This window comes from Phlebotomus papatasi, unplaced genomic scaffold, assembly GCF_024763615.1.
Source record: "Phlebotomus papatasi isolate M1 unplaced genomic scaffold, Ppap_2.1 HiC_scaffold_75, whole genome shotgun sequence".
NCBI classification, from domain to species: Eukaryota; Metazoa; Arthropoda; class Insecta; order Diptera; family Psychodidae; genus Phlebotomus; species Phlebotomus papatasi.
In genome coordinates this window covers 52,971-76,647 of record NW_026604957.1, presented here as the reverse complement: position 1 = coordinate 76,647, position 23,677 = coordinate 52,971, and the positions used below count along the sequence as shown (strand labels likewise).

At 40.6% G+C, this 23,677-nt stretch overlaps 1 protein-coding gene across 1 annotated transcript; it reads right to left on the bottom strand.

Annotated features, from left to right (window-relative positions):
• Positions 1–1,629: 1,629 nt before the first annotated feature.
• LOC129809373 (uncharacterized) lies at positions 1,630–7,062 on the bottom strand. Its single transcript, XM_055859182.1, has one exon. The coding sequence runs from the start codon at positions 7,060–7,062 to the stop codon at positions 1,630–1,632; it is 5,433 nt and encodes a 1,810-aa protein (XP_055715157.1).
• Positions 7,063–23,677: the final 16,615 nt, after the last annotated feature.

The window sequence follows — 23,677 nt, the reverse complement described above, 5'->3', positions numbered from 1 at the left end:
CGTGATTTTAATCGCCTCCACCGTTTTATGATTGAGTTGTGCGTGATTTTGAGCGCCTCCACCGTTTCCTGATTGAGCTGTGCGTGATTTTAACCGCTTTAACCTTTTTTTCATTTGTCTGTGCGTGATTTTGAGCGAATTTACTGTTTTACCATTGATCTGTGCGTGATTTTGAGCGCATTTACTGTTTTGTGATTGATCTGTGCGTGATTTTGAGCGCTTTCATCGTTTTATGATTGATCTGTGCCTGATATTCAGTGCAGTAACCGTTTTATGATTGATCTGTGCGTGATATTGAGCACTTCAACAGTTTTATGATTGATCTGCGCGTGATTTTGAGCGCTTTCACAGTTTTGTGATTGAACTGTGCGTGATTTTGAGCGCTTTCACCCTTTTTATGATTGATCTGTACGTGATTTTGAACGCATTTACTGTTTTATGATTAAACTGTGCGTGATTTTAGGCACATTGACCCTTTTGTGATTGTACTGTGCGTGATTTTGAGCACTTCCACCGTTTCATGATTGAGCTGTGCGTGATGTTAAGCGCATATACCTTTTTACGATTGATACCGTTTTACGATGATATACCGTTTTACGATTGTTTTATAATTGAGCTGTGCCTTATTTTGAGCGCATTCACCGTTTTGTGATTGATCTGTGTGTGATTTCAAGCGCATTGTCCGTCTTATGATTGAGCTGTGCGTGATTTTAAGCTCTTTCATCGTTTTGTGATTGATCTGTGCGTGATTTTAAGCGCTTTCACCGTTTTTGTGATTCCGCTGTGCGTGATCTTAAGCGCTTTCATCGTTTTATGATTGAGCTGTGCGTGATTTTGAGCGCATTAACCGTTTTACGATTGATGTGTGCTTGATTTTCAGCTCTTTCATCGTTTTATGATTGAGTTGTGCGTGATTTTAAGCTCATCCACTGTGCAGTTACACAAACCTTAAAGAAGATGAAATAATTGAACGATAAAAAAATTGCCCCAAAAGTCTCAGAAAGGAGTCCACTGAATTACCTTGGGAAAATGTAGTAGAAAAAGTATAAGTATTCCACTTTAGAATGGATTGCACGGACTGTGCTTTAGTTTCCCAATTACCTGAAAAACGGTAGAAAAATACGGAAAATTAATATCTGCCTGTCCACCGAACCATCCGGTCGAATGGACGAAATTTTCCCGCGATGGGCAGATTTTCCGTCTGATGTCCAGAAAATGTGTGTCTTCTAAAAGACTCCACGTGGTCCCACGTGTTGGCGAAAAACTTTGATGAAAAAACACTTTGTTCCACCACCAATAATTTTTAATGTTCACCAAATAAATTCACTGATTTTTACAATCCTTTCCACTTATTTTCTTTAACTTAATAAATAATTTACAATAATTTTCTCACATAAATTGATTTTGGAATTCACTCGAATGCTCTTGTGCCAATGGATTATTTGAGACTGAATAGAAGGAAAAAATGGTAATTTTTGGGAACTCGATTGCGCATCAGGATTAGCGGGATCTTTGGGAGGAGTAAAAAACCCGCATTAGCCAGTGCTCCACTTGCATGAAATGAGCGCCCCTGGCTTACAGTCCATTCTCATCGATTCACGCGCCAATCTTTGCAATTGCGCTAAAAAATTAAGATTGCGCCGTAACATGCTCCCCGGTGTGCTCCAACTGATCCATAGATTGGTTGGAGTACAGAAGATCAGGATCCTCTTTGAAAATTCTCGCCACTTTAGTGATGCTTCTAGAATATCTTCCTTTTGATGTACGCACTGAAAGAACGCGCGCAAGTCCATCCTCGCCCAGTGTCACTGACTCAACTTGACCCAAGACCCATTTCCTTTCTCCACTCTGAGTTTCATCCAAAATTAGAACCACTTCTTCAGGGTTGATGTTAGGCTCATTGCTTCGCCACTTCGTCCTCTGCTGAAGAGTGTTCAAGTACAGCAATCTGAACTTTCTTCCGAATGCCTGGGCCCGTTCTTGGCAAAGTTGCCAACATGATAAGCGATTGATGGGCACCTGAGACATATCAGGATCAGGCGGTGCGTTCCCTGCGGTTCCGGTCAGGAAATGACCCGGCGTTAAATAAGATTGTTCATTTGGGTCAGTAGACAGCAAGCATATGGGCCGACTATTTAGTACCGCTTCGATCTGGCACAAAGTAGTGCACATTTCTTCGTAAGAAAGGGTAGCATGCATGGACACACGATTGAGATGATGTTTCACTCCCTTCACGCATGCTTCCCATAAACCCCCATGATGAGGAGCCCTCGGAGGGTTAAAATGCCATATTATACCCTGTTCTGCCGTTGCCTCTTGGACTGATTGCTGGAAGTTTTCTTGCTGATACAGCCGTGTGATTTCACGAACCGCTCCTTCAAAATTCTTCCCATGATCAGAGAACATGTGACGAGGAGTGCCCCTTCTAGCGGCGAAACGTCGAAACGCTGCTAAAAAAGCTTCAGCGGAGAGGCTAGTCACAAATTCTAAATGAATAGCCTTACTGGCCATGCAGACAAAGACTGCAATGTAGCCCACGTACACACCAGCATTTCTTTGGGCTACTCCCCGGGTTACAGCGGGGCGGTACTTCAATGGGCCAGCATAGTCTACTCCAGTACATTGAAAAGGCCTAAATAACTTCACTCGAAAAGGTGGTAATTGTCCCATTAGCTGAGTAAGGGGCATGGGGTTTGCACGTGTGCATCTAACGCATCGATGCACAATTTTTCTTGCTGCATTTCGACCACCAACTGGCCAATACCGTTGACGAACTGTGGCCAGAAGAAGTGAGGGTCCTGCGTGAAGCTGAATCTGATGCTCCTTTTCAATAATACGATCCGTCAAACGAGACTTCGGAAGAAGTATTGGGTGTTTAGCTTGAAAGGGTTCATCAGATCGTTCTAATCTACCACCAACGCGAATGAGACCATCATAATCGACAAAGAGAGTGAGAGAAGATAAATTCTTCCATTTTGATCGCCGAATGTCTTTCCGGGCTTCTAGAAGTTGAGCTAAACCCGGAAAATTCTCTCCTTGATCCATGCGAATGAGAACCTTAAGTCCCTTTTCCAATTCCTCTGGAGATATTGGACCAAAGTGTCGAGTTCCTTCAGGTACAGACCGTTTGATGATGCGAAGCCATTGCACTATGATGCATTTGAGTTTGTGCAATGAAGAATAACGATCCAAGAACATAGAGAGAACGGAAGACCGTTCATCTCGTTGTGGTGCGTTCGTTATGAGAACTGTATTGTCTGTGAAGCTGTACAAGTTCTTGTTAAATTTCGGTGGCCAAGAATCCTGAGATTCTGTGAGCCATGTTGGCCCATCCCACCATAAAGCGGAGTCTGCCAATTGCCTTGGAGTTGCACCACGTGATATAAGATCTGCTGGATTTACTTTTGTGGGCACGTGACGCCACTGAGATATGCTTGACATCTCCAAGATCTCTTTCACACGCTTGCCAACGAAGATTTTGTAATTCTCGGTGGTGTTGTGCAGCCAGTGCAAGACCACCATGGAATCACACCAAAAGTACGTGGCTGCAGGGGAGTAAATGCTACGCAATTTACAGGCTAGCTCCCCGGCTAAATGGGCTCCACACAGCTCAAGACGAGGAATGGTCAGAGGTGGCTTCAATGGGGCTACTCGAGACTTAGAGGATAATAATCTGGAACATCGATTGCCCTTAGAATCTTCAGTGATGAGGTATGCCACTGCTCCATATGCCTTTAAGCTAGCGTCGCAAAAAAGGTGTAATTCAATTCTGCAGGGATTGGAAATAGAAGAGATCCACCTGGGAACTGTAATCTCAGCAATATGCTGCAGTTCACTCACATAATCTCTCCAAGGTTTAGAGAGTTCTTCTGGAAATTCGTCATCCCAACCTTTGGTTTTACGATGTACTTCTTGAAGTAGGATTTTGGCTTCTGAGATAATTGGACCCACAAGACCAATAGGATCGAATAATCGAGCAATGGCCGCTGTCATTTGCCTTTTTGTCTTGCACTCTTCCGAAAGAGGAATCGGACAAATAAATTTGAAGCAATCTGAGTGGGGATCCCACCGAAGACCAAGAGCACTAGACAGGCTCTCCCCGATGCTAACATCACCTCGGACATCTGTGGCACAAGATGGCGTCAATTGGGGGTGATTGCTGGTCCATTTTGCAAGATTAAACCCTGCACCTTGCAGTACTTCAAGAAGTTGTAACTGTGTGGTGATGCCTTCTTCAAGAGTATTTATGGATAGAAGACAGTCATCAACATAAAAGGAAGTTCGAAGAGCTTGAGAAGCAAGAGGATGTGACTGTTGATTATCCATGGCCAATTGCAGCAATGCTCTAGTAGCCAAGAACGGACTAGAGGCCACCCCAAAACAGACACGAGTGACTCTGAACTCCTGTATGCGCTGAGACTTATCGGGACGCCAAACAAAACGTTGGAAATCCGTATGAGATGGGTCCAAAATCACTTGCAAATACATCCTACTAATATCTGCAGTGAGAGCAAACTGATGGCGTCGAAAACGCAACAAGATTTCCGCCAAAGTTGGCTGAACTGCGGGGCCCACCCGCAATAAATTATTAAGACACACGCCATTTGATGTCTTCGCACTCGCATTAAAAACAATGCGGAGCTTCGTAGTTGTTGAGTTCTTCAGCACTCCTTGGTGAGGCATATAATAAGTGGAAGAGGGGTGAGACCCAGCAGGAACAGGCTCAACCCAGCCATTTTTGAGCTGTTCATTCATGACCTCTCCATATAGGGTGCGAAGCTCGGGATTCTTTTCAAATCTTCTTTCAAGTGCCAAGAGTTGTCGGATCGCTAATGAACGTGAATCACCTAAAGCATTTGGATTTTCACGGAACGGTAATTGTACTACGAAACGACCTTCCGAATTGCGAGTGTGGGTAGTTTGAAAATGGTGCTCTGCAGCAAGTTGGTCATCAGTGATATCTTCATCAGCGGGCAGACTCTCAATCTCCCAAAAACGACGTAGTGTCTCATTGAGAGCTGTAGTGGATAGGCAAACGCTGTCATGCTCCTCAGGGGGAGGCACTGGCTCGTGCTCCCCAAGAACGACGTACCCAAACACCGTTTCTTTAAGCAATGGGAGTCCCGTACCCAATGAGATCGAGTCATTTAGCCAGCTGGCCCAGTATGGGTTTCCACATAACAAAAGGTCAACTGGGTGTTGTACTGACCATGAGGGATCGGCAAGCTGAACATGCTGAGGCATTTCAATAGCGGAAGTATCAACATCCCAGTTCGGAATATTTCCAGCAATTCTGGGCAGGACAAAGCACTTAAATGAGAAGGACGTATCAGACATTCTTGAGAGAATAGTTGCCTGTACGTAGAACTTGGCCTTTGAACGGTTCTCATTTATTCCCGAAATGTTGAGATTGGCAGGGAATTTAGGCAGATTGAGTCGGGAATATAACTCTGTCGTCATCACGTTCACTTGGGCTGCTCCGTCTAGGACTAGACGGCATGGGACAGTTCCTCCATTGGAAGTAAGTACATTCACAAGCGCAGTAGCAAGGAAAATCTTTGGAGGAGAATCAGAGAGTTGATTCTCAAATGATGTACTGACGGCCAAAACATTGGGGGAACCAGAATCATCCGAGGCAGGACCGGACGAGGGTTTATTCTTAGCAGCAGGAAGGGACCCAGATTTGGACGTAGAAGTACCAGAGGAATCCTGAGTGGCAGAAGCATAGTGATCGTGGAGCAAGGTATTGTGCCGCCCATGACACTTTTGGCATTTATGGTAGGTGCATGTGTGGGTCATGTGGGTGGCGAAGCAATTGCGACAGAGACTGAGCCGTTTAACAGCCTGGAACTTCTCCTCCGCGGGCAGGCACAAGAATTTCGCACACTTAAATAAGCCGTGTGGCGATTCTTGGCAAAATCGGCAATTAGAGGAATTGGATGGAGTCGCAGCAGTGGCAAGAGCATTGGCGGATTTGCGAGAATTTGAGGACTTGTTAAATGATTGGCGTGGATTAGTTGTGGAGGTTTGATTGGTCTTGACAGGGTCTGGATTGGAATTTCGGTGATCGACACATCTTTGATTAAGAAATTTGGAAAATTGATCTAATGTAGGCACATCATTTCCTATTTGCCTTCCCCAAAGAACTCGAGATTCAGAATCTAAGCGCCCGAGTGCAAATTCGATAAGCCATGGATCTCTTTGTGTCACATTAATGGCATCCAATGCCATTGTATGCTCAGAAAATATATTTGTAATCTCATGAATGGCTTCGGGATGACTAGGAGTGACACGTGGCATGGAGAAGAAGGTTTTGATATGGTCAGTAATAATATCATTTTTACGCTCAAACTTATCGATCAAAATGTTCCAAGCGACTTGGAAGTTAGCATCTGTTATTGCAATGTTCTTAATCGCGGATGCGGCAGCCCCTGAGACCGCGGAAGTCAAATAATCTAATCGCTGGACATCAGAAATACCAGGAAAATTTATTACTGAAGACGTAAAACGGTCTTTGAATGAAAACCATGACGAGAACTTGCCATCAAAAGTGGGGAGGTTTTTTTGCGGTAGTTTACTAACAGGGGCAGGAGCATTCAATTGAACATTATTTTGATTATTAATACTTGCTGCGCCTGTTAGAGTGTTGAGCAGAAGATCCATTTGCTGCTGATGACGTAGCTCTGATTGATTCAAAAATGACGTCATGAACCGCATCATATCGGCAGGAAGAGATGTCTTGGAGTCGTCCTCATCTGTTACACTGCCAGGGAGTTCACAGATGATGCTCTGAATCGCTGCCATAAGATGATCACACCTCGCATAAAAGGAATGAGCATACTTCTTCTCATCCTGACGGCTGGTCTCCTCAGTTTGGTTCTCGATGATGGAAGTTTGAATAGCCGTGAACCTTTCCCTGATTGACTTCACCATCTTCGCCTGAGTCTCCATATTTCCTTTGAAGCCCAGAAATTCCTTTTCCTCGACGGTGAGCTTGTCAATGTAGTCCTCAATGCGATTCATGCTTCCCACCAGGCAGGTTCGCGTGATTTTCAAGTCCATGGTTGACATCCTGAAGCTGTGGACTGGTATTGAGTGCGCTGGGGTCCTCGAAGGACCAAATTATGTGCAGTTACACAAACCTTAAAGAAGATGAAATAATTGAACGATAAAAAAATTGCCCCAAAAGTCTCAGAAAGGAGTCCACTGAATTACCTTGGGAAAATGTAGTAGAAAAAGTATAAGTATTCCACTTTAGAATGGATTGCACGGACTGTGCTTTAGTTTCCCAATTACCTGAAAAACGGTAGAAAAATACGGAAAATTAATATCTGCCTGTCCACCGAACCATCCGGTCGAATGGACGAAATTATGTGCAGTTACACAAACCTTAAAGAAGATGAAATAATTGAACGATAAAAAAATTGCCCCAAAAGTCTCAGAAAGGAGTCCACTGAATTACCTTGGGAAAATGTAGTAGAAAAAGTATAAGTATTCCACTTTAGAATGGATTGCACGGACTGTGCTTTAGTTTCCCAATTACCTGAAAAACGGTAGAAAAATACGGAAAATTAATATCTGCCTGTCCACCGAACCATCCGGTCGAATGGACGAAATTTTCCCGCGATGGGCAGATTTTCCGTCTGATGTCCAGAAAATGTGTGTCTTCTAAAAGACTCCACGTTGTCCCACGTGTTGGCGAAAAACTTTGATGAAAAAACACTTTGTTCCACCACCAATAATTTTTAATGTTCACCAAATAAATTCACTGATTTTTACAATCCTTTCCACTTATTTTCTTTAACTTAATAAATAATTTACAATAATTTTCTCACATAAATTGATTTTGGAATTCACTCGAATGCTCTTGTGCCAATGGATTATTTGAGACTGAATAGAAGGAAAAAATGGTAATTTTTGGGAACTCGATTGCGCATCAGGATTAGCGGGATCTTTGGGAGGAGTAAAAAACCCGCATTAGCCAGTGCTCCACTTGCATGAAATGAGCGCCACTGGCTTACAGTCCATTCTCATCGATTCACGCGCCAATCTTTGCAATTGCGCTAAAAAATTAAGATTGCGCCGTAACATCCACCGTTTTGTGATTGATCTGTGCGTGGTCTTAAGCGCTTTCACCGTTTTATGATTGAGTTGTGCGTGATTTTGGGCGCATTAACTGTTTTATGATTGATCTGTGCGTGATTTTAAGCTCTTTCATCGTTTTATGATTGATCTGTGAGTGATTTTGAGCTCTTTCATCGTTTTATGATTGAGTTGTGCGTAATTTGAAGCGCCCGCACCATTTCATGATTGAGTTGTGCGTGATTTTGAGCGCTTTCACCGTTCTATGATTGATCTGTGCGTGATTTTGAACGCCTTCACCGTTTTATGATTGATCTGTGCGTGATTTTGAGCTCTTCCACCGTTTTATGATTCAGCTGTGCGTGATTTTGAGCGCTTGCACCGTTTTGTGATTGAGCTGTGCGTGATTTTGAGCGCTTTCACCGTTTTGTGATTGAGCTGTGCGTAATCTTAAGCACTGTCATCGTTTTATGATTGAGTTGTTCGTGATTTTAAGCGCCTCCGCCGTTTTATGATTAAGTTGTTCGTAATTTTGGGCGCTTTCACCGTTTTATGATTGATCTGTGCGTAATTTTGAACGCGTAGACCGTTTTATGATTGATCTGTGCGTGATTTTGAGCGCATTTACTGTTTTACCATTGATCTGTGCGTGATTTTAAGCGCATTTACTGTTTTGTGATTGATCTGTACGTGATATTGAACGCATTTACTCTTTTATGATTAAGCTGTGCGAGATTTTAGGCACATTGACCATTTTGTGATTGTACTGGGCATGATTTTGAACACTTTCACCGTTTTATGATTGATCTGTGCATGATTTTCAGTGCATTAACGGTTTTATGATTGATCTTTGCGTGATATTTAGCACTTCCACCGTTTTTGTGACTCAGCTGTGCGTGATTTTGAGCGTTTTCACTATTTTATCATTGATCTGTGCGTGATTTAAAGCGCTTCCACTGTTTTATGATTGAGTTGTGCGCTATTTTGAACGCATTGGCCGCTTTTTGATTGAATTGTGCGTGACTTTAAGCTCAATAACCGTTTTATGATGAATCTGTGCATGATTTTAAGCGCATTTTCTGTTTTATTATTGAGCTGTGCGTGATTTTAGGCGCATTTACCGTTTGTGTTTCAATCTGTGCGTATTTGAAGCGTGTTTTTTTACCATTTTATATTTCGGCTAAATGTTTGTAGCACATTGTTTATTGTTTTATACTTGAATTGCACTTTTTTAAAGTATACTTTTTACCGTTTTGTGATTGATTTGTATATTTGTTCTAAAGATATCTAGTATGACTTTAAAATATATAATTTTTCAAATTAAGTCTTCCAGAAAATTGCATTTTTTGTTCATGGTTGCATATAGATCTTTATATACTTGAAATTCAATATATTATTGTCGTAATGAAAGTTGGTTTTCTCCCAATATGTCCCATTTCATTTCATTTACAAACAATAATCCTTGTTATAAATTTAAAATTATTAATCAGTGCTCGGTAGAATATTATCCAGTAAATTCTCATAAATTTCATGAAATTTCATAAAATTTCATAAATTTCTTGAAAATTTCATTGCCATAATGTCTTACTTTAGGAAATCAGTCAACACCCAATATTAGAAGTTGGTAAACACAACGTGTTTTTAAAATCACATTTGGATTTGTAGTATATATAAATGTCAAAAACGTGTCTATGACATTAAAGTGGCTTACATTGGTTTATAATTATTAAATAAACGATTGGTGTCATTCAAAAATAATACTTTGATAAAATTTGTCGAAAAAAGTAATTTTTTAAGCTTTAAATACATTTGACCTTGAAAAATGTCATGAAGGAATGTTTCAAGGTCATTGATATGTATGGGCGAAATATCCGTCTGGATAGCATCTACAACATATTTGACAATGAAAACTATCGGACGAGTAGTTTTCGAGATATCCCAAAAAACATGTTTTTTAAGAGAAGGGGAGGGGTGGGGGGAAAATGAAGGTCATATTTAGATTCCTAAGGTCAACTTATAGGGGGGTCACCCGAAGACCCCAAGTCGATATTTCCAACCATCTGGCTTCTAGAGCCAAAATAAAGATTTACCACCCCCGCAATACCCCCCTGTAACGGGTGACCCCATGAATTCCGAAATTAGTGACTATCACCATTGAATTTGTCGTGCCCCAATTAGCTTAAAATGCAATGTCTTATAAGGGCCGGCTTCCGCACGGTTCGAGACCTTCCCTTGTAAGAGTTTTTCCACTTTAGAAGCGTCTGGTAGCTCTAGTAGAAGATAGCCTGAAAGAAATCGAAGCTCCACCTGGAGTGATGGGTAGCGCGACCAGACTTATCCAGACGCCTCTGGCAGTTTTTCCCTGCAGCCAGAGATGCATTCACTACACCTTTCCCATTCCCACACACACAAAACACATCACCAAAAGTTGCTTCACTCCAGGTGGAGGATAACATGGTCAGAGCCTTCCAGACGCCTCTAGGATCATACTTTTTCATCCAGGGATTACCGAGATTCATCCACTACATCTTTACTCCGCACAGAGTCACTGTCCAGGAACTTTTTGGAGGTTATGTGTAACGTCAATACATGTCTTTACAAATATTCACAGCTATTGTAATTGACTGTGTTTCGGCTCCAAACAGCTGAAAAGCCGAAGCTAGAGGAAGAGAATAATCCGAATCCCGTCAGATTATTCCCTTGCTCTGGTGAGAACTTCCTGGGGAATTCTTCCACTGTTTGGACTGACTCTCGGCTGTTTTCACGGCCTCTAGTAACGGCTCTTTCGAGCCACCGGGCTTAAGGCAGTAATGCCCCCTTGTGTAGGCTACCCCCGGGGGTGCCTCGAGAGAGTTTAACCAAGGTTAGAAATAAATTTCCAACCTTGAAGTCCGGCAAATGAATGCCTCTAGGGAAAAATTCCTCCAGAAATATTCTCAAAGCCTGCCCTAGGTCTTAAGGCTTCTTGAAGAGAAGCCGCTGTTTCCTGGCAGTAGGGAGCCAATTGGCCGCTGGTAATCCTTAGGCAATAGGATGCCGCTGGTCTTGGGCCAAAAGGGAGATGCGATTTCTCTGGAACAAGCACTCTCGTGCTGCTAGAAGTGAAACTCAGGAATCTCTATCGCAATCTGATTTATTTAACAAAAATTAACCCTATTTATACAAAATCATTTTTACCCCACTTAATTACTAAGGTGAACTTCGTGAACCCATAATGCGTCATTGCAAAATTGCACATTCTTTATTTTGCTGACGAAAAAATGCTGATCAAGAAGTGAATGAACGGGTGTCATTAGCACTAAGCATAATGACCTACTTTCAATAAGAATTTGACAATTTTCAATCTCTAATATCATAGAAACTACTTGTTAGAATGGTAGCAAATTGATATCAGATACAGTTAAGGATATAGAAAATAGGATGGTAAAAGTTTAGGATCGTTTAGCATCCTAGTTTCTTCAATATTTGCCGTTAAAGTGAGGCTTGTTTTGTATACTTCATGAAATGACTCGATTTAACTAAAAACCGTATATTAGTTAAACTATTCGTCTCTAATTGAAATGACAGGACATTCCTAGTAGTAAAAGTATCTAAAAATAGTGTAATAGTCCTTAAATCCTTTAAGGATAAGTCATTGACTTGAAAAGTAGGGGTAACGAAAACCTTTGTAAAGTCTTGGTGAAGCCAAAACTATCCGACTTTTTTGTTGAATTATTCGTATCCTTTTTAGGATGTGAGGACTTATGATGAATATTCTGGCGATTTAAGTATTCAAAAGTAGTTCGATATGAATTAAAACCCATTATTATCCCTCAAAGATTAAAAAATCCTAATTTGAAAATAATTTGTATGAACGTGCATGTTCATCTTGAACATACTGGGGCCCGCGCCCTGGAATAACGGATCCTCTTAGTTGCTCTTGGAGTTGTTTCCTATGGCTTTTAGGATTCTGTATCTTCTTGTAAGGAAGTTCTGAAGTTCTTCCAAGGATGGAACCGTCGTTGTATCAGGCAAAGTCTCCTCAAAAGCTTTAGCAGTTTCAGAATCAAATTTGTTCATGGCGATGGATACGATTAAGGGATCCCAGGAACTGATGTCGTACTGAAGATTCTTAAGTCCCGTAAGAGACACGTTGATGCGATCATGTAGCCCAATAACATCTTCAGCGGAGTAGATTTTGAATTTCTTGTACCTGACTAAAGGTTTGACGTAAGATGCGACCAAAATCCTCTTGCTTTCATATCTGGTTTTAAGAATGCTGATAGCACTGGAATAATTGGCGTTGGAAAGTGTCAGGTGATCAATCAAGGACAGTGGTCCCTTTTCAAGATATGACATCAAATACTGGAGCCTTGTTACATCTTCGAGCCTTGGGTTTTCGTGAATAACCGTGTTGAAGAGCTCAAAGAAGGAGTGCCAATCTTCTTCGTTGCCGGAAAACTTCTTGATCTCAATGGCAGGTAGTTTGGGAAACTGGACTAACCAATGAGACAACAGTCTGATGTCTTCCTCAGTTGATGGAATTTCTTCTTCCGTTGGATTTGAATGAGCCATTCTGATAGTAGAGTTGTAGGGAATTATTGAAGAAAGCTTTGGTGTGTGTCAACACTGGACGTGTGATTTACCCAAATGTAATCTGATCCTCACTGTGCCTTCTTCGCGCGTCGTGGATTGCCGTTTCAATATTCCAACGTTTGCACTTTTGATTTTTAATTGTAGATGAATTGTGTGAAATTAGTGCGGAATGTGACGTGTTGGACTTTGCGACCTCTCCGTGAGATAATGATATCCGTGAATATATTTCGTGAGTGCGTGGATGGTGCAGTGAGTCTGTGATAATTCTGTATCTCTAGTGGATTTTGAAGATACGGAAGAATGTGTGGTGTCCCACAAGGAAAATGCCTGGATTGGCAAATTTATGAAGAAGCACTCAGATATAGAGTGTTCTTGCCGATTTTTTGATTCTTGGACTTCCACCCTCTTGTCTTCTGGATGTGTTGCAGCGAGGTGGTGAGTCAACAAGCTGTGGCAATCAGCGAATGTGATTGCTTTCCCAATGGATCTGGGCGGATGCTGGATTCTTTCTGGAAAGGCGTAAATTTCCCAGAAATTGATGAAGTTTGGTGAGTAAATTCACCGAAGATCAGTCAACTGATAAAGTGTTTTTTTTCTCCTCGAGGATTGTGGAGAACGTTCTTATGGTAGTGATCTTCTGAATAAGATCTGGATGGATGTCGTCTGGACTGGACCTTGAAACGACGTTGGACCTTTCTCAATCTTGATTCGATGAGAACTGTAGTCTGGAACCTTCTGATGAGGTCCTCTAACGATAGAATATCGTTGAATCACCGGAGACAGGACTCGATGATGGATCCTGCGATGTTTCCTTAAAGAAATACTGCAGGCTGAAGATTTGGCAATGGATCCGGTTTGCCGTTGAATGGGAACACCGCTCGAGAATAGAGGGCACCCAACACAGATTGGAATAAATCTGCTGATCACGTGAGACTGGACTCAGTGATGGAATGACTTAGAAAAGTCGTCTGCGAACCTCCTGAAGACAATGGATGAAGGATGAGCTGTCCCAGGACACCTTCGCCGGAATCCTTCCAAGGAGTCGTGCACTACTTCTTGGAGAATTAGCTGCCTGCTGATGAGACGAGAAACGATGAAACTGATGTCAATCGCTGGTGAAATGACGTCTTATGAAGACTGACGTCACGGTGAGTCGAATATCTTTCCAAGATACTCTCATTGGTATGGTCAGTGTCGCTGATAGATCACTGATGAGGTTCCCTTCTAACTGCTTGTCGTATGTCCACAGGGAAGAAGCAGTCCTCTGGTTGGTGATTAACGTCCTCTGCGTAGACACCTTGGGTTGGGACCTCAACGATGCCGGATAATCTTGTAAGGATTATCCGGCTCGAAGGACCATGTTTCGGCTCCAAACAGCTGAAAAGCCGAAGCTAGAGGAAGAGAATAATCCGAATCCCGTCAGATTATTCCCTTGCTCTGGTGAGAACTTCCTGGGGAATTCTTCCACTGTTTGGACTGACTCTCGGCTGTTTTCACGGCCTCTAGTAACGGCTCTTTCGAGCCACCGGGCTTAAGGCAGTAATGCCCCCTTGTGTAGGCTACCCCCGGGGGTGCCTCGAGAGAGTTTAACCAAGGTTAGAAATAAATTTCCAACCTTGCAGTCCGGCAAATGAATGCCTCTAGGGAAAAATTCCTCCAGAAATATTCTCAAAGCCTGCCCTAGGTCTTAAGGCTTCTTGAAGAGAAGCCGCTGTTTCCTGGCAGTAGGGAGCCAATTGGCCGCTGGTAATCCTTAGGCAATAGGATGCCGCTGGTCTTGGGCCAAAAGGGAGATGCGATTTCTCTGGAACAAGCACTCTCGTGCTGCTAGAAGTGAAACTCAGGAATCTCTATCGCAATCTGATTTATTTAACAAAAATTAACCCTATTTATACAAAATCATTTTTACCCCACTTAATTACTAAGGTGAACTTCGTGAACCCATAATGCGTCATTGCAAAATTGCACATTCTTTATTTTGCTGACGAAAAAATGCTGATCAAGAAGTGAATGAACGGGTGTCATTAGCACTAAGCATAATGACCTACTTTCAATAAGAATTTGACAATTTTCAATCTCTAATATCATAGAAACTACTTGTTAGAATGGTAGCAAATTGATATCAGATACAGTTAAGGATATAGAAAATAGGATGGTAAAAGTTTAGGATCGTTTAGCATCCTAGTTTCTTCAATATTTGCCGTTAAAGTGAGGCTTGTTTTGTATACTTCATGAAATGACTCGATTTAACTAAAAACCGTATATTAGTTAAACTATTCGTCTCTAATTGAAATGACAGGACATTCCTAGTAGTAAAAGTATCTAAAAATAGTGTAATAGTCCTTAAATCCTTTAAGGATAAGTCATTGACTTGAAAAGTAGGGGTAACGAAAACCTTTGTAAAGTCTTGGTGAAGCCAAAACTATCCAACTTTTTTGTTGAATTATTCGTATCCTTTTTAGGATGTGAGGACTTATGATGAATATTCTGGCGATTTAAGTATTCAAAAGTAGTTCGATATGAATTAAAACCCATTATTATCCCTCAAAGATTAAAAAATCCTAATTTGAAAATAATTTGTATGAACGTGCATGTTCATCTTGAACAGACTGACAAGCGAGATATTTTACTTTTTATTAAATTACGTTATGCAATAAATTTCAACTTTTTGAATTCGAGTTCTTGAACAATTTTCTCGTTGATTTAGTCCAATAATTTACGAAAATATCATACCTATGATACGCTCAGTAATTTATTTTTATACTCTTCATTACAAAAAATAATTCCCACCGCATTATGAATTCTAAGATTTTTCTATAGAACGTAAATTTGCTTAAATCGGGTAAGGGGCATCCTGTATTAGGAGGAGAATTTGTCATAGCAGTTCCTAAGTGACAAAAAATCTAATTGTGAAACATAAAATAAAAAATAGAGAAAATTGTGAAATTGAAACTTTTTTTCAGTTTAACAATTTTTGGAGAGAAAATATTGACTGTAAAAATTTGTAAAAAATTAAAAATGGATTTTCAACAACCATATAGGTTTCATTAAAAGGGAATTGAATTCTAAAAACAATAAATCTTAACAGCTGAATATTGAAACGAAGAATAACTTCAGTTTGTACCACATACAAACGTTATTCTAGAGGTCAAGTTAAGCCAGCTCTAAATATATTTTCGTATGCAGGAATGTAGAATAGTGCTTTGGCGTAAGCTGTTTTTCTCATATGTTTGACTTTTCTGACATGCCAGAAAATGTCAATTCATCACTGTATTTGTTCGATTTAGCAAGATACAACAACTTTATGTTTCGACTTTATGTTTATGTTTCGAAGTACAAAAAAGCGCAGCTGTTGCTCTAAACGTGATTCTGTGAAGTTTACTGTAGTGGATGTTTCTTTTTATTTCATGAAAAATTCGCCTTTTAACAAGCTCGTTAATACAGTGTAAGCCTCAATATCTTTCTTAAACCCATATTAAAGTGTAGATCATATAAATTTATTATAATTTAATCGTTCGTTTTTTTGGAAGAATTTACGGATAAGTTGGGATAACTTTATTTCATAGGTATATGGCAAAAATTAGACTTTAGAATAGAGGGTCTAATTTCACTGCTTGAACTCACAGAGAGAGCAGTTATATAATCGTCTTTTTTTCAACTTGTTACCGTCCTAGAGTTTAACGGTAAGAGATATCAAGTTCCGGTCTTCAGTGACCCCCAATAAAAAAATGATATCTCCAAACGTTTTTCTTCTTTTCCTCCCACTCCCCTCCAACCCCACCAAAACCATGTTTTTTCTTTTGTTTAAAAACGGCTCCTAAGATTTCTTGGTGGACATTCCGTCCAAACATACCTTTGACCTAAGAAAAACCGCAATCTTGAGTTTTTGAAGGAAAAAGGAGAGCTCTATCACGTGAGTTCAAGCATTCCGCAAGGCTGGGACGCTTTGCCATCTCATTAATACACTGTTTTAATTTATTCTACTTCACGCTCAAACATTAGAAAATGACCGACAATCCCCGGATTATCTTCATATTTCGTTTCAACATTATGCTGCAATTGATTCAAGGTCCATAAGTTTTCTTAGCCATCTTTCAAGCCATTTCGAAAAAAAAATTGTAAAAATAAAGGTGGAGAAAATGCGCTTTAAAATTTTAGATATTCGCCCGATCTCGAGTTCCCTTATGTCATACGGACACGCTTTTCCCTGAGAGCATACATTCTAGCCTCCTTGCACACTCCTTCGACGCTACACGCATCAGAGCTCAACAATCTCCTGAGATTGACCCTTTAGGTGAGGTTTATCTTACGCTAATGTTTTTTGAGTATATCCAGTCAAGCTTCCTTATTTGTGTAAGCCCAGATGGGGCTCACCTAAATAGATACTACCACTTTATAGAGGAAAAATGGGGAACTGAGGTTTTCCACCCTTATTTCAACTTCCTGAGAGTGACTGTCCACGGCGACTGATGCTCACTCACTGAAGTACTGATGTTAATTGCCATAAGCAACAAGAGCACCATATAGCAACCTTCAGCACCCGCCTTGGGATGGTAGGGGTTGGGCGTGTTAAAGGAATAAGGAATTGGGATTGGTGGGTTGCAGCCGTCGACGAGGGTTGACATGTGTCGAATAGGCCGCACGCTCTACATTTGGTGGCGGGAATTTGATGTTCCGGTCAAAGCGCTCGGGACACAAGAGAGCTAGATCGAAAATGACAATGCTGTTAGTTATCATGATGACTTTGATATTTTTTGTGGTTTCGAATTCTATTGAGCAGCTTAAGCAGCGTGCGCTGCGCTTCGGTATCTTTTGCACTTCCGGACTCAATTTTTGAGAAGCCGATTTAGTCAATTTTATCCATGAAGATGATGGAATTGGCACGTTCCCTGACAATTACTAAGAACTCCTTGAATATCCAGCAACCCTTTCCGATGAACTCTTGTCCACCTTGGACAAAGTAGTCTATTGTAATGCAATTTTCACTTACAATTACCACAAATCCTTGAAAAATCCACGAAAAAACCAGAGCAAAACAATTTCAGGTAAATCATTACTTTTTTATGAGTAAGTTTTAAGCAACCTTTGCACAAATTTCACAAGAACTCTGAATAATTTGCATGTACTAGTATTTTTTCACCAAAATGACACAGAGACTTCACCGCATGTGAAAGAGAATCAAATAACGGTGTACATAGTAACTTATCTAGTGCTTTCTTTCTCTGTCAAAGCACCAACGCTGTTTGAACAACAAATCTTCATTCTGAGGACTATCCCTAAAGTGGTGATAATTTTAGTACCATTTTATTATATAAAAAGGGTGGCAAAGCGTCCGAGGCTTTGCGAGTTGTTCGAACTCCCGAGAAAGATCTCTGCCTTGCCCTAGACACACTTATGACTTAAGCCGAGAGACGACTTTGTGAAAAATGATAGAAATGTAGTTTAACCATTATTTCTGATATAATTACGCTAAGCCGTCTTTCGGCTAATCCTCATGTCTGTCAAGGCCCTTATATACATTTTCGCAATTTTTCTGATGCATATAAAATTATTGTCGAATTTAATTTGTCTTTTAATCACCACAAAACCAGCTTAAAATTGAAAATTGTTCAAGAGGATTTCAAAAATTCTAGATGACGAATTAACTGGTGACAGGTGTCTAAGGACGATATGTTCAGCTGAACTATCTCCGAAACATATCCAAAATGAACGAAATCGTCAGAGCCAACTTTTTGCAAAGTCAAAATACATGTTTTTGGAGGGGATAGAAGGAGTGGGGGTACTTTGAGTAATTTAGTTGGATAGAGAATATATTGACTTGTGGGGGGGGGGGTTACCGAAGACTGGAAATCAATATCTCTTGCCGTTTGGCAGCTAGGGTGGTGAGAAGTAAAAAAAAAGTCGATTGTGAAAACTGCTCTCTCTTGGAGTTCGGGCAGTTAAAATTAAGTTATAATTCCCAAAACGGAGATTTGTTCCAATTTTTTTGAAGTGGTTTTTAATGTAAATGCTAATAATTTTAAAAATATTTATATACAAGTAAAAAATAAAATTGCGGTAGTGTGGTCAAAATAAGAATCACAAGTCATGTAGAATGTTTGTGCTTATACACATATTTTATGATTTTGCATAAAAATTTGAATTTTTTTTCTAGCAAATTTAAGGATTATTCGATACCCTCAAATATTATTTCGTGAACTAAAAACCGTGCCTTAGGGTGCGGATTATAGAATTAATTCGATTAATTCACTTTTTGAAAACATTAATGTTCTGACACTGGAATTACCAAATGTAAACATCACTTTCCAGTATAACAGTTTGAAATATTCTCAAAAAATATTCTCAACTCAATCTTAGTTGAATTGAGTTTGAGAATCTCATTCTCACATTGAATTTGTAAAATTCGCTTGCAGAAGAGTATTTTACCACTCCATGTATCAAAGTATGCTTTCGTATGGAACCATGGTATAGGGCGGGGCTAATCAACAACTACTCAAGGAGATACAAGTAATACAGAATAAAGCCCTTAAAATCATATTAGGTGAGATTCTTAACAATCTCACCTACTATAATCCTAACAAAATTTCATGTCCTCCGATCGCGCTCAAACTTGGCCAAAATGTGTTTCGCCACTTCCTGATCACGAATATATGGGGGGCTAAGTTACGTTCCCGGCCGGCCGGACGGACGGACGGACGGACGGACGGACGGACGGACGGACGGACGGACGGACGGACGGACGGACGGGAACGGTTTTTAGCCATCCATATATTCGTGATCAGGAAGTGTCAAAACACATTCTGGCAAAGTTTGGGGCCAATCGGAGGACATGAGATTTTGTTAGGATTATAGTAGGTGAGATTGTTAAGAATCTCACCTAATAACGCTCAGCATTTTATTTGTTTACACGAAAAAGGCACAAATAAAGCCATTTTTTCTTGATTGACGCAAATTAATGAGACTTAGAATAAGTACATTTTTTGTGATCTTTAGTGGGGTAGAATTTTAATTTTTCTATAAATAGTAGGAATTTCTATTAACAAAATCATGTAGCGGAACATCCGTGTTCCTATTTGTTAACTCCTTCCCCTTTCTTATTTTAGTTAAGATATTTGATGAAATATGTTATGCTTTAAGATTATTATGCTTTTTATGCTTATTGTAATTTCCTAGTGTTGCGCTTACTGCTAAATAAACATAAAATATGCATAAAAGTAAGTGCAACACTAGAATAGATCGAAGTCGCTCGAAGTCGCTTGAAGTCGCTCGAAGTCACTTGAAAACACAAGACAAGAAGCCAATAAACATAATTTATATAACTACATTCAGTGAGTTTTAACCTGGCATATCAAATTGGTTTGGAAGTGGGATTATCCAGTGTTGAATAAGTGTTGTGAAGTTTAAAAGAGAATCAGATAATCTCAAATGAGTAACCGTAAATGAGTAACCGCACCAGCTTCCATTTAAGAACAAAAAAAGTTGTAGTTAAAAATAAAACGGTTCAAAAGACTGAAACTACCAGGAGAAGCTCAGAAAATGGTCCTGGTCCTAGTGTAGAAAACTGTCCTAGTGTATTTCAACGGAGTGGAAAAACAGCACGAACACCACCGGAACCATCCCCAATTACATATACGCCACCATCAGCAGCATCACAACATACTTCTGAGAGACACCATCAACCATTGTATCTTGGTGTTACCCCAATTTTACGAGAGATTGCTGCACTACCGATAGTCGTTAGAACACCGACATCTAGCAGAAATCAGTCATCTACAGACGAAGTACAAGAGACTCCGCGGCTTCCATCACCACAAAGAACCCATCATCAGGACGGTACTCCTGCACAACATCCAACATCTCCGCTATCACCACAACTTCAACAATCACCAATCAATAACCGACCTACGGATCCGCCACCACCTCCTCCATCGCAACAGCAACAATCATCTATAAATTCCAACAGCTCAGAAACTACGCAGCAGAATATGGCTACTGTACCGTTCAGCGAACTCTATAAGGACATCCCAAAATGCACAAGTGAGTCGCATATAGTAGCTCATTTTATCGCAATTTGCGACAGTTTATATGAAGATTATTTCAATGATGAAAATAATTCAAGAGATATGGAATTTGTTAGGCTTATTATTATGAAACTAAGCCCAGAAATGTATTCAGTTGTAAGAGGACAAAGTTATACCACGTATCAAGAATTTAGGGACGTTATAATTTCACAAAATGAACTTGAACTAGGGATAGGAGAGGCAGCGTTATTCGCGAAGCGTGTCGAGGATGCTATGAATATTTTTAATGCAGCATGTGCCGCTCATTGTGATGGGAGAATCACACAAGCTGTAAAAGATAAAAATCTACGCGAAGCACTAGATATTTTTGCAAACGGGATTCGGGATAATGATACCCGCATCATGATACTTACGCGAAGTTTCAAAAGCATTGGTGCTGCAGTTATTTTCGCGGAGAGTAGATTAAAAACCATCCCATCCGGTAATCCTGATCCTGGGAAATTTCAACAAAATTCTGGGAATAATGGAACTCAAACACAATCAGGTTCTTCATCTTCTTCTTTTACAAACCAAAACAGAAACCAAAATAATTCATATAACAACCGGAATCAAAATTCGTCCCAAAATTCGCGACAGAACTATCGGCCAAATCAATCCCAAAGAAATAACCAAACTTTCCAACCTAACAGGAATCGCACCCAAAATTTTAATACCTGTTTCAATAATACATCTCCCCATAATTCGACTAATCCCAATCAAAGCAGAACTTTTAATGAAACGACATTTGAGGACCTTATTGCAAAAACCCTGTATCTCTTTTGTCAGAGCAAAAAAACTGTCAAAAAGTCTTACGAGCAAAAAACGGCCACAGTTTTTTAACGAGCTAAAAACCATTTATCAATCATTTCTCGCAGTATAATTGAGGACCTTATTGCAAAAACCCTGTAACTTTTTTGGTGACTTCAAAAAACCTCTAGAGAAATCTTACGAGCAAAAACCGGCCACAGTTTTTTAACGAGCTAAAAACCATTTATCAATAATTTCTCGCAGTATAATTGAATTAGAATTTGCAAGAAAAATCAATTTCATGACCTACGAACATAAGACGTCCTTCTCATCATTATTTTAGACATCCCCAAATCTTCTTTATCCACAAGATGACCATCCCTGGAAAAGCTCTAGACATGGTATTATCCTACTTTTCCTCATTTTTCCTCCAGATATGATCAGTTTTGAGCCCATCCATATGATGACTATCCCCAGCATTGTTCCGGATATGGAATTCCCTAGCTTTTTCGCCATCTCTCTTCCAGAAATGGTCAGATCTGAGTCCATCCACATGGGGACCATCTCCAGCATTGTTCCGGATATGGAATTCCCTAGCTTTTTCGTCATCTCTCTTCCTGAAATGGTTAGATCTGAGTCCATCCACATGGGGACCATCTCCAGCACTGTTCCGGATATAGAATTCCCTAGCTTTTTCGCCATATCTCTTCCTGAAATGGTTAGATCTGAGTCCATCCACATGGGGACCATCTCCAGTACTGTTCCGGATATAGAATTCCCTAGCTTTTTCGCCATCTCTCTTCCTGAAATGGTCAGATCTGAGTCCATCCACATGGTGACCATCCCCAAAAAATCTTCTTTATCCGCAAGATGACCATCCCTGGAAAAGCTCTGGACATGGTATTATCCTACTTTTCCTCATTTTTCCTCCAGATATGATCAGTTTTGAGCCCATCCATATGATGACTATACCCAGCATTGTTCCGGATATGGAATTCCCTAGCTTTTTCGCCATCTCTCTCCCAGAAATGGTCAGATCTGAGTCCATCCACATTGGGACCATCTCCAGCATTGTTCCGGATATAGAATTCCCTAGCTTTTTCCCCATCTCTCTTCCAGAAATGGTTAGATCTGAGTACATCCACATGGGGACCATCTCCAGCACTGTTCCGGATATAGAATTCCCTAGCTTTTTCGCCATCTCTCTTCCTGAAATGGTTAGATATGAGTCCATCCACATGGTGACCATCCCCAAAAAATCCTCTTTATCCACAAGATGACCATCCCTGGAAAAGCTCTGGACATGGTATTATCCTACTTTTCCTCATTTTTCCTCCAAATATGATCAGTTTTGAGCCCATCCATATGATGACTATCCCCAGCATTGTTCCGGATATGGAATTCCCTAGCTTTTTCGCCATCTCTCTTCCTGAAATGGTCAGATCTGAGTCCATCCACATGGGGACCATCTCCAGCACTGTTCCGGATATAGAATTCCCTAGCTTTTTCGCCACCTCTCTTCCTGAAATGGTTAGATCTGAGTCCATCCACATGGGGACCATCTCCAGTACTGTTCCGGATATAGAATTCCCTAGCTTTTTCGCCATCTCTCTTCCTGAAATGGTTAGATCTGAGCCCATCCACATGGTGACCATCCCCAAAAAATCTTTTTTATCCACAAGATGACCATCCCTGGAAAAGCTCTGGACATGGTATTATCCTACTTTTCCTCATTTTTCCTCCAGATATGATCAGTTTTGAGCCCATCCATATGATGACTATACCCAGCATTGTTCCGGATATGGAATTCCCTAGCTTTTTCGCCATCTCTCATCCTGAAATGGTCAGATCTGAGTCCATCCACATGGGGACCATCTCCAGCACTGTTCCGGATATGGAATTCCCTAGCTTTTTCGCCATCTCTCTTCCAGAAATGGTCAGATCTGAGTCCATCCACATGGGGACCCATCTCCAGCACTGTTCCGGATATGGAATTCCCTAGCTTTTTCGCCATCTCTCTTCTAGAAATGGTCAGATCTGAGTCCATCCACATGGTGATCATCTCCAGCACTGTTCCGGATATGGAATTCCCTAGCTTTTTCGCCATCTCTCTTCCTGAAATGGTCAGATCTGAGTCCATCCACATGGGGACCATCTCCAGCACTGTTCCGGATATGGAATTCCCTAGATTTTTCGCCATCTCTCTTCCAGAA

Bases quoted from the DNA above. Each gene is read 5' to 3' on its own strand.
- LOC129809373 (XM_055859182.1), bottom strand. From the start codon at position 7,062: ATGGACTTGAAAATCACGCGAACCTGCCTGGTGGGAAGCATGAATCGC.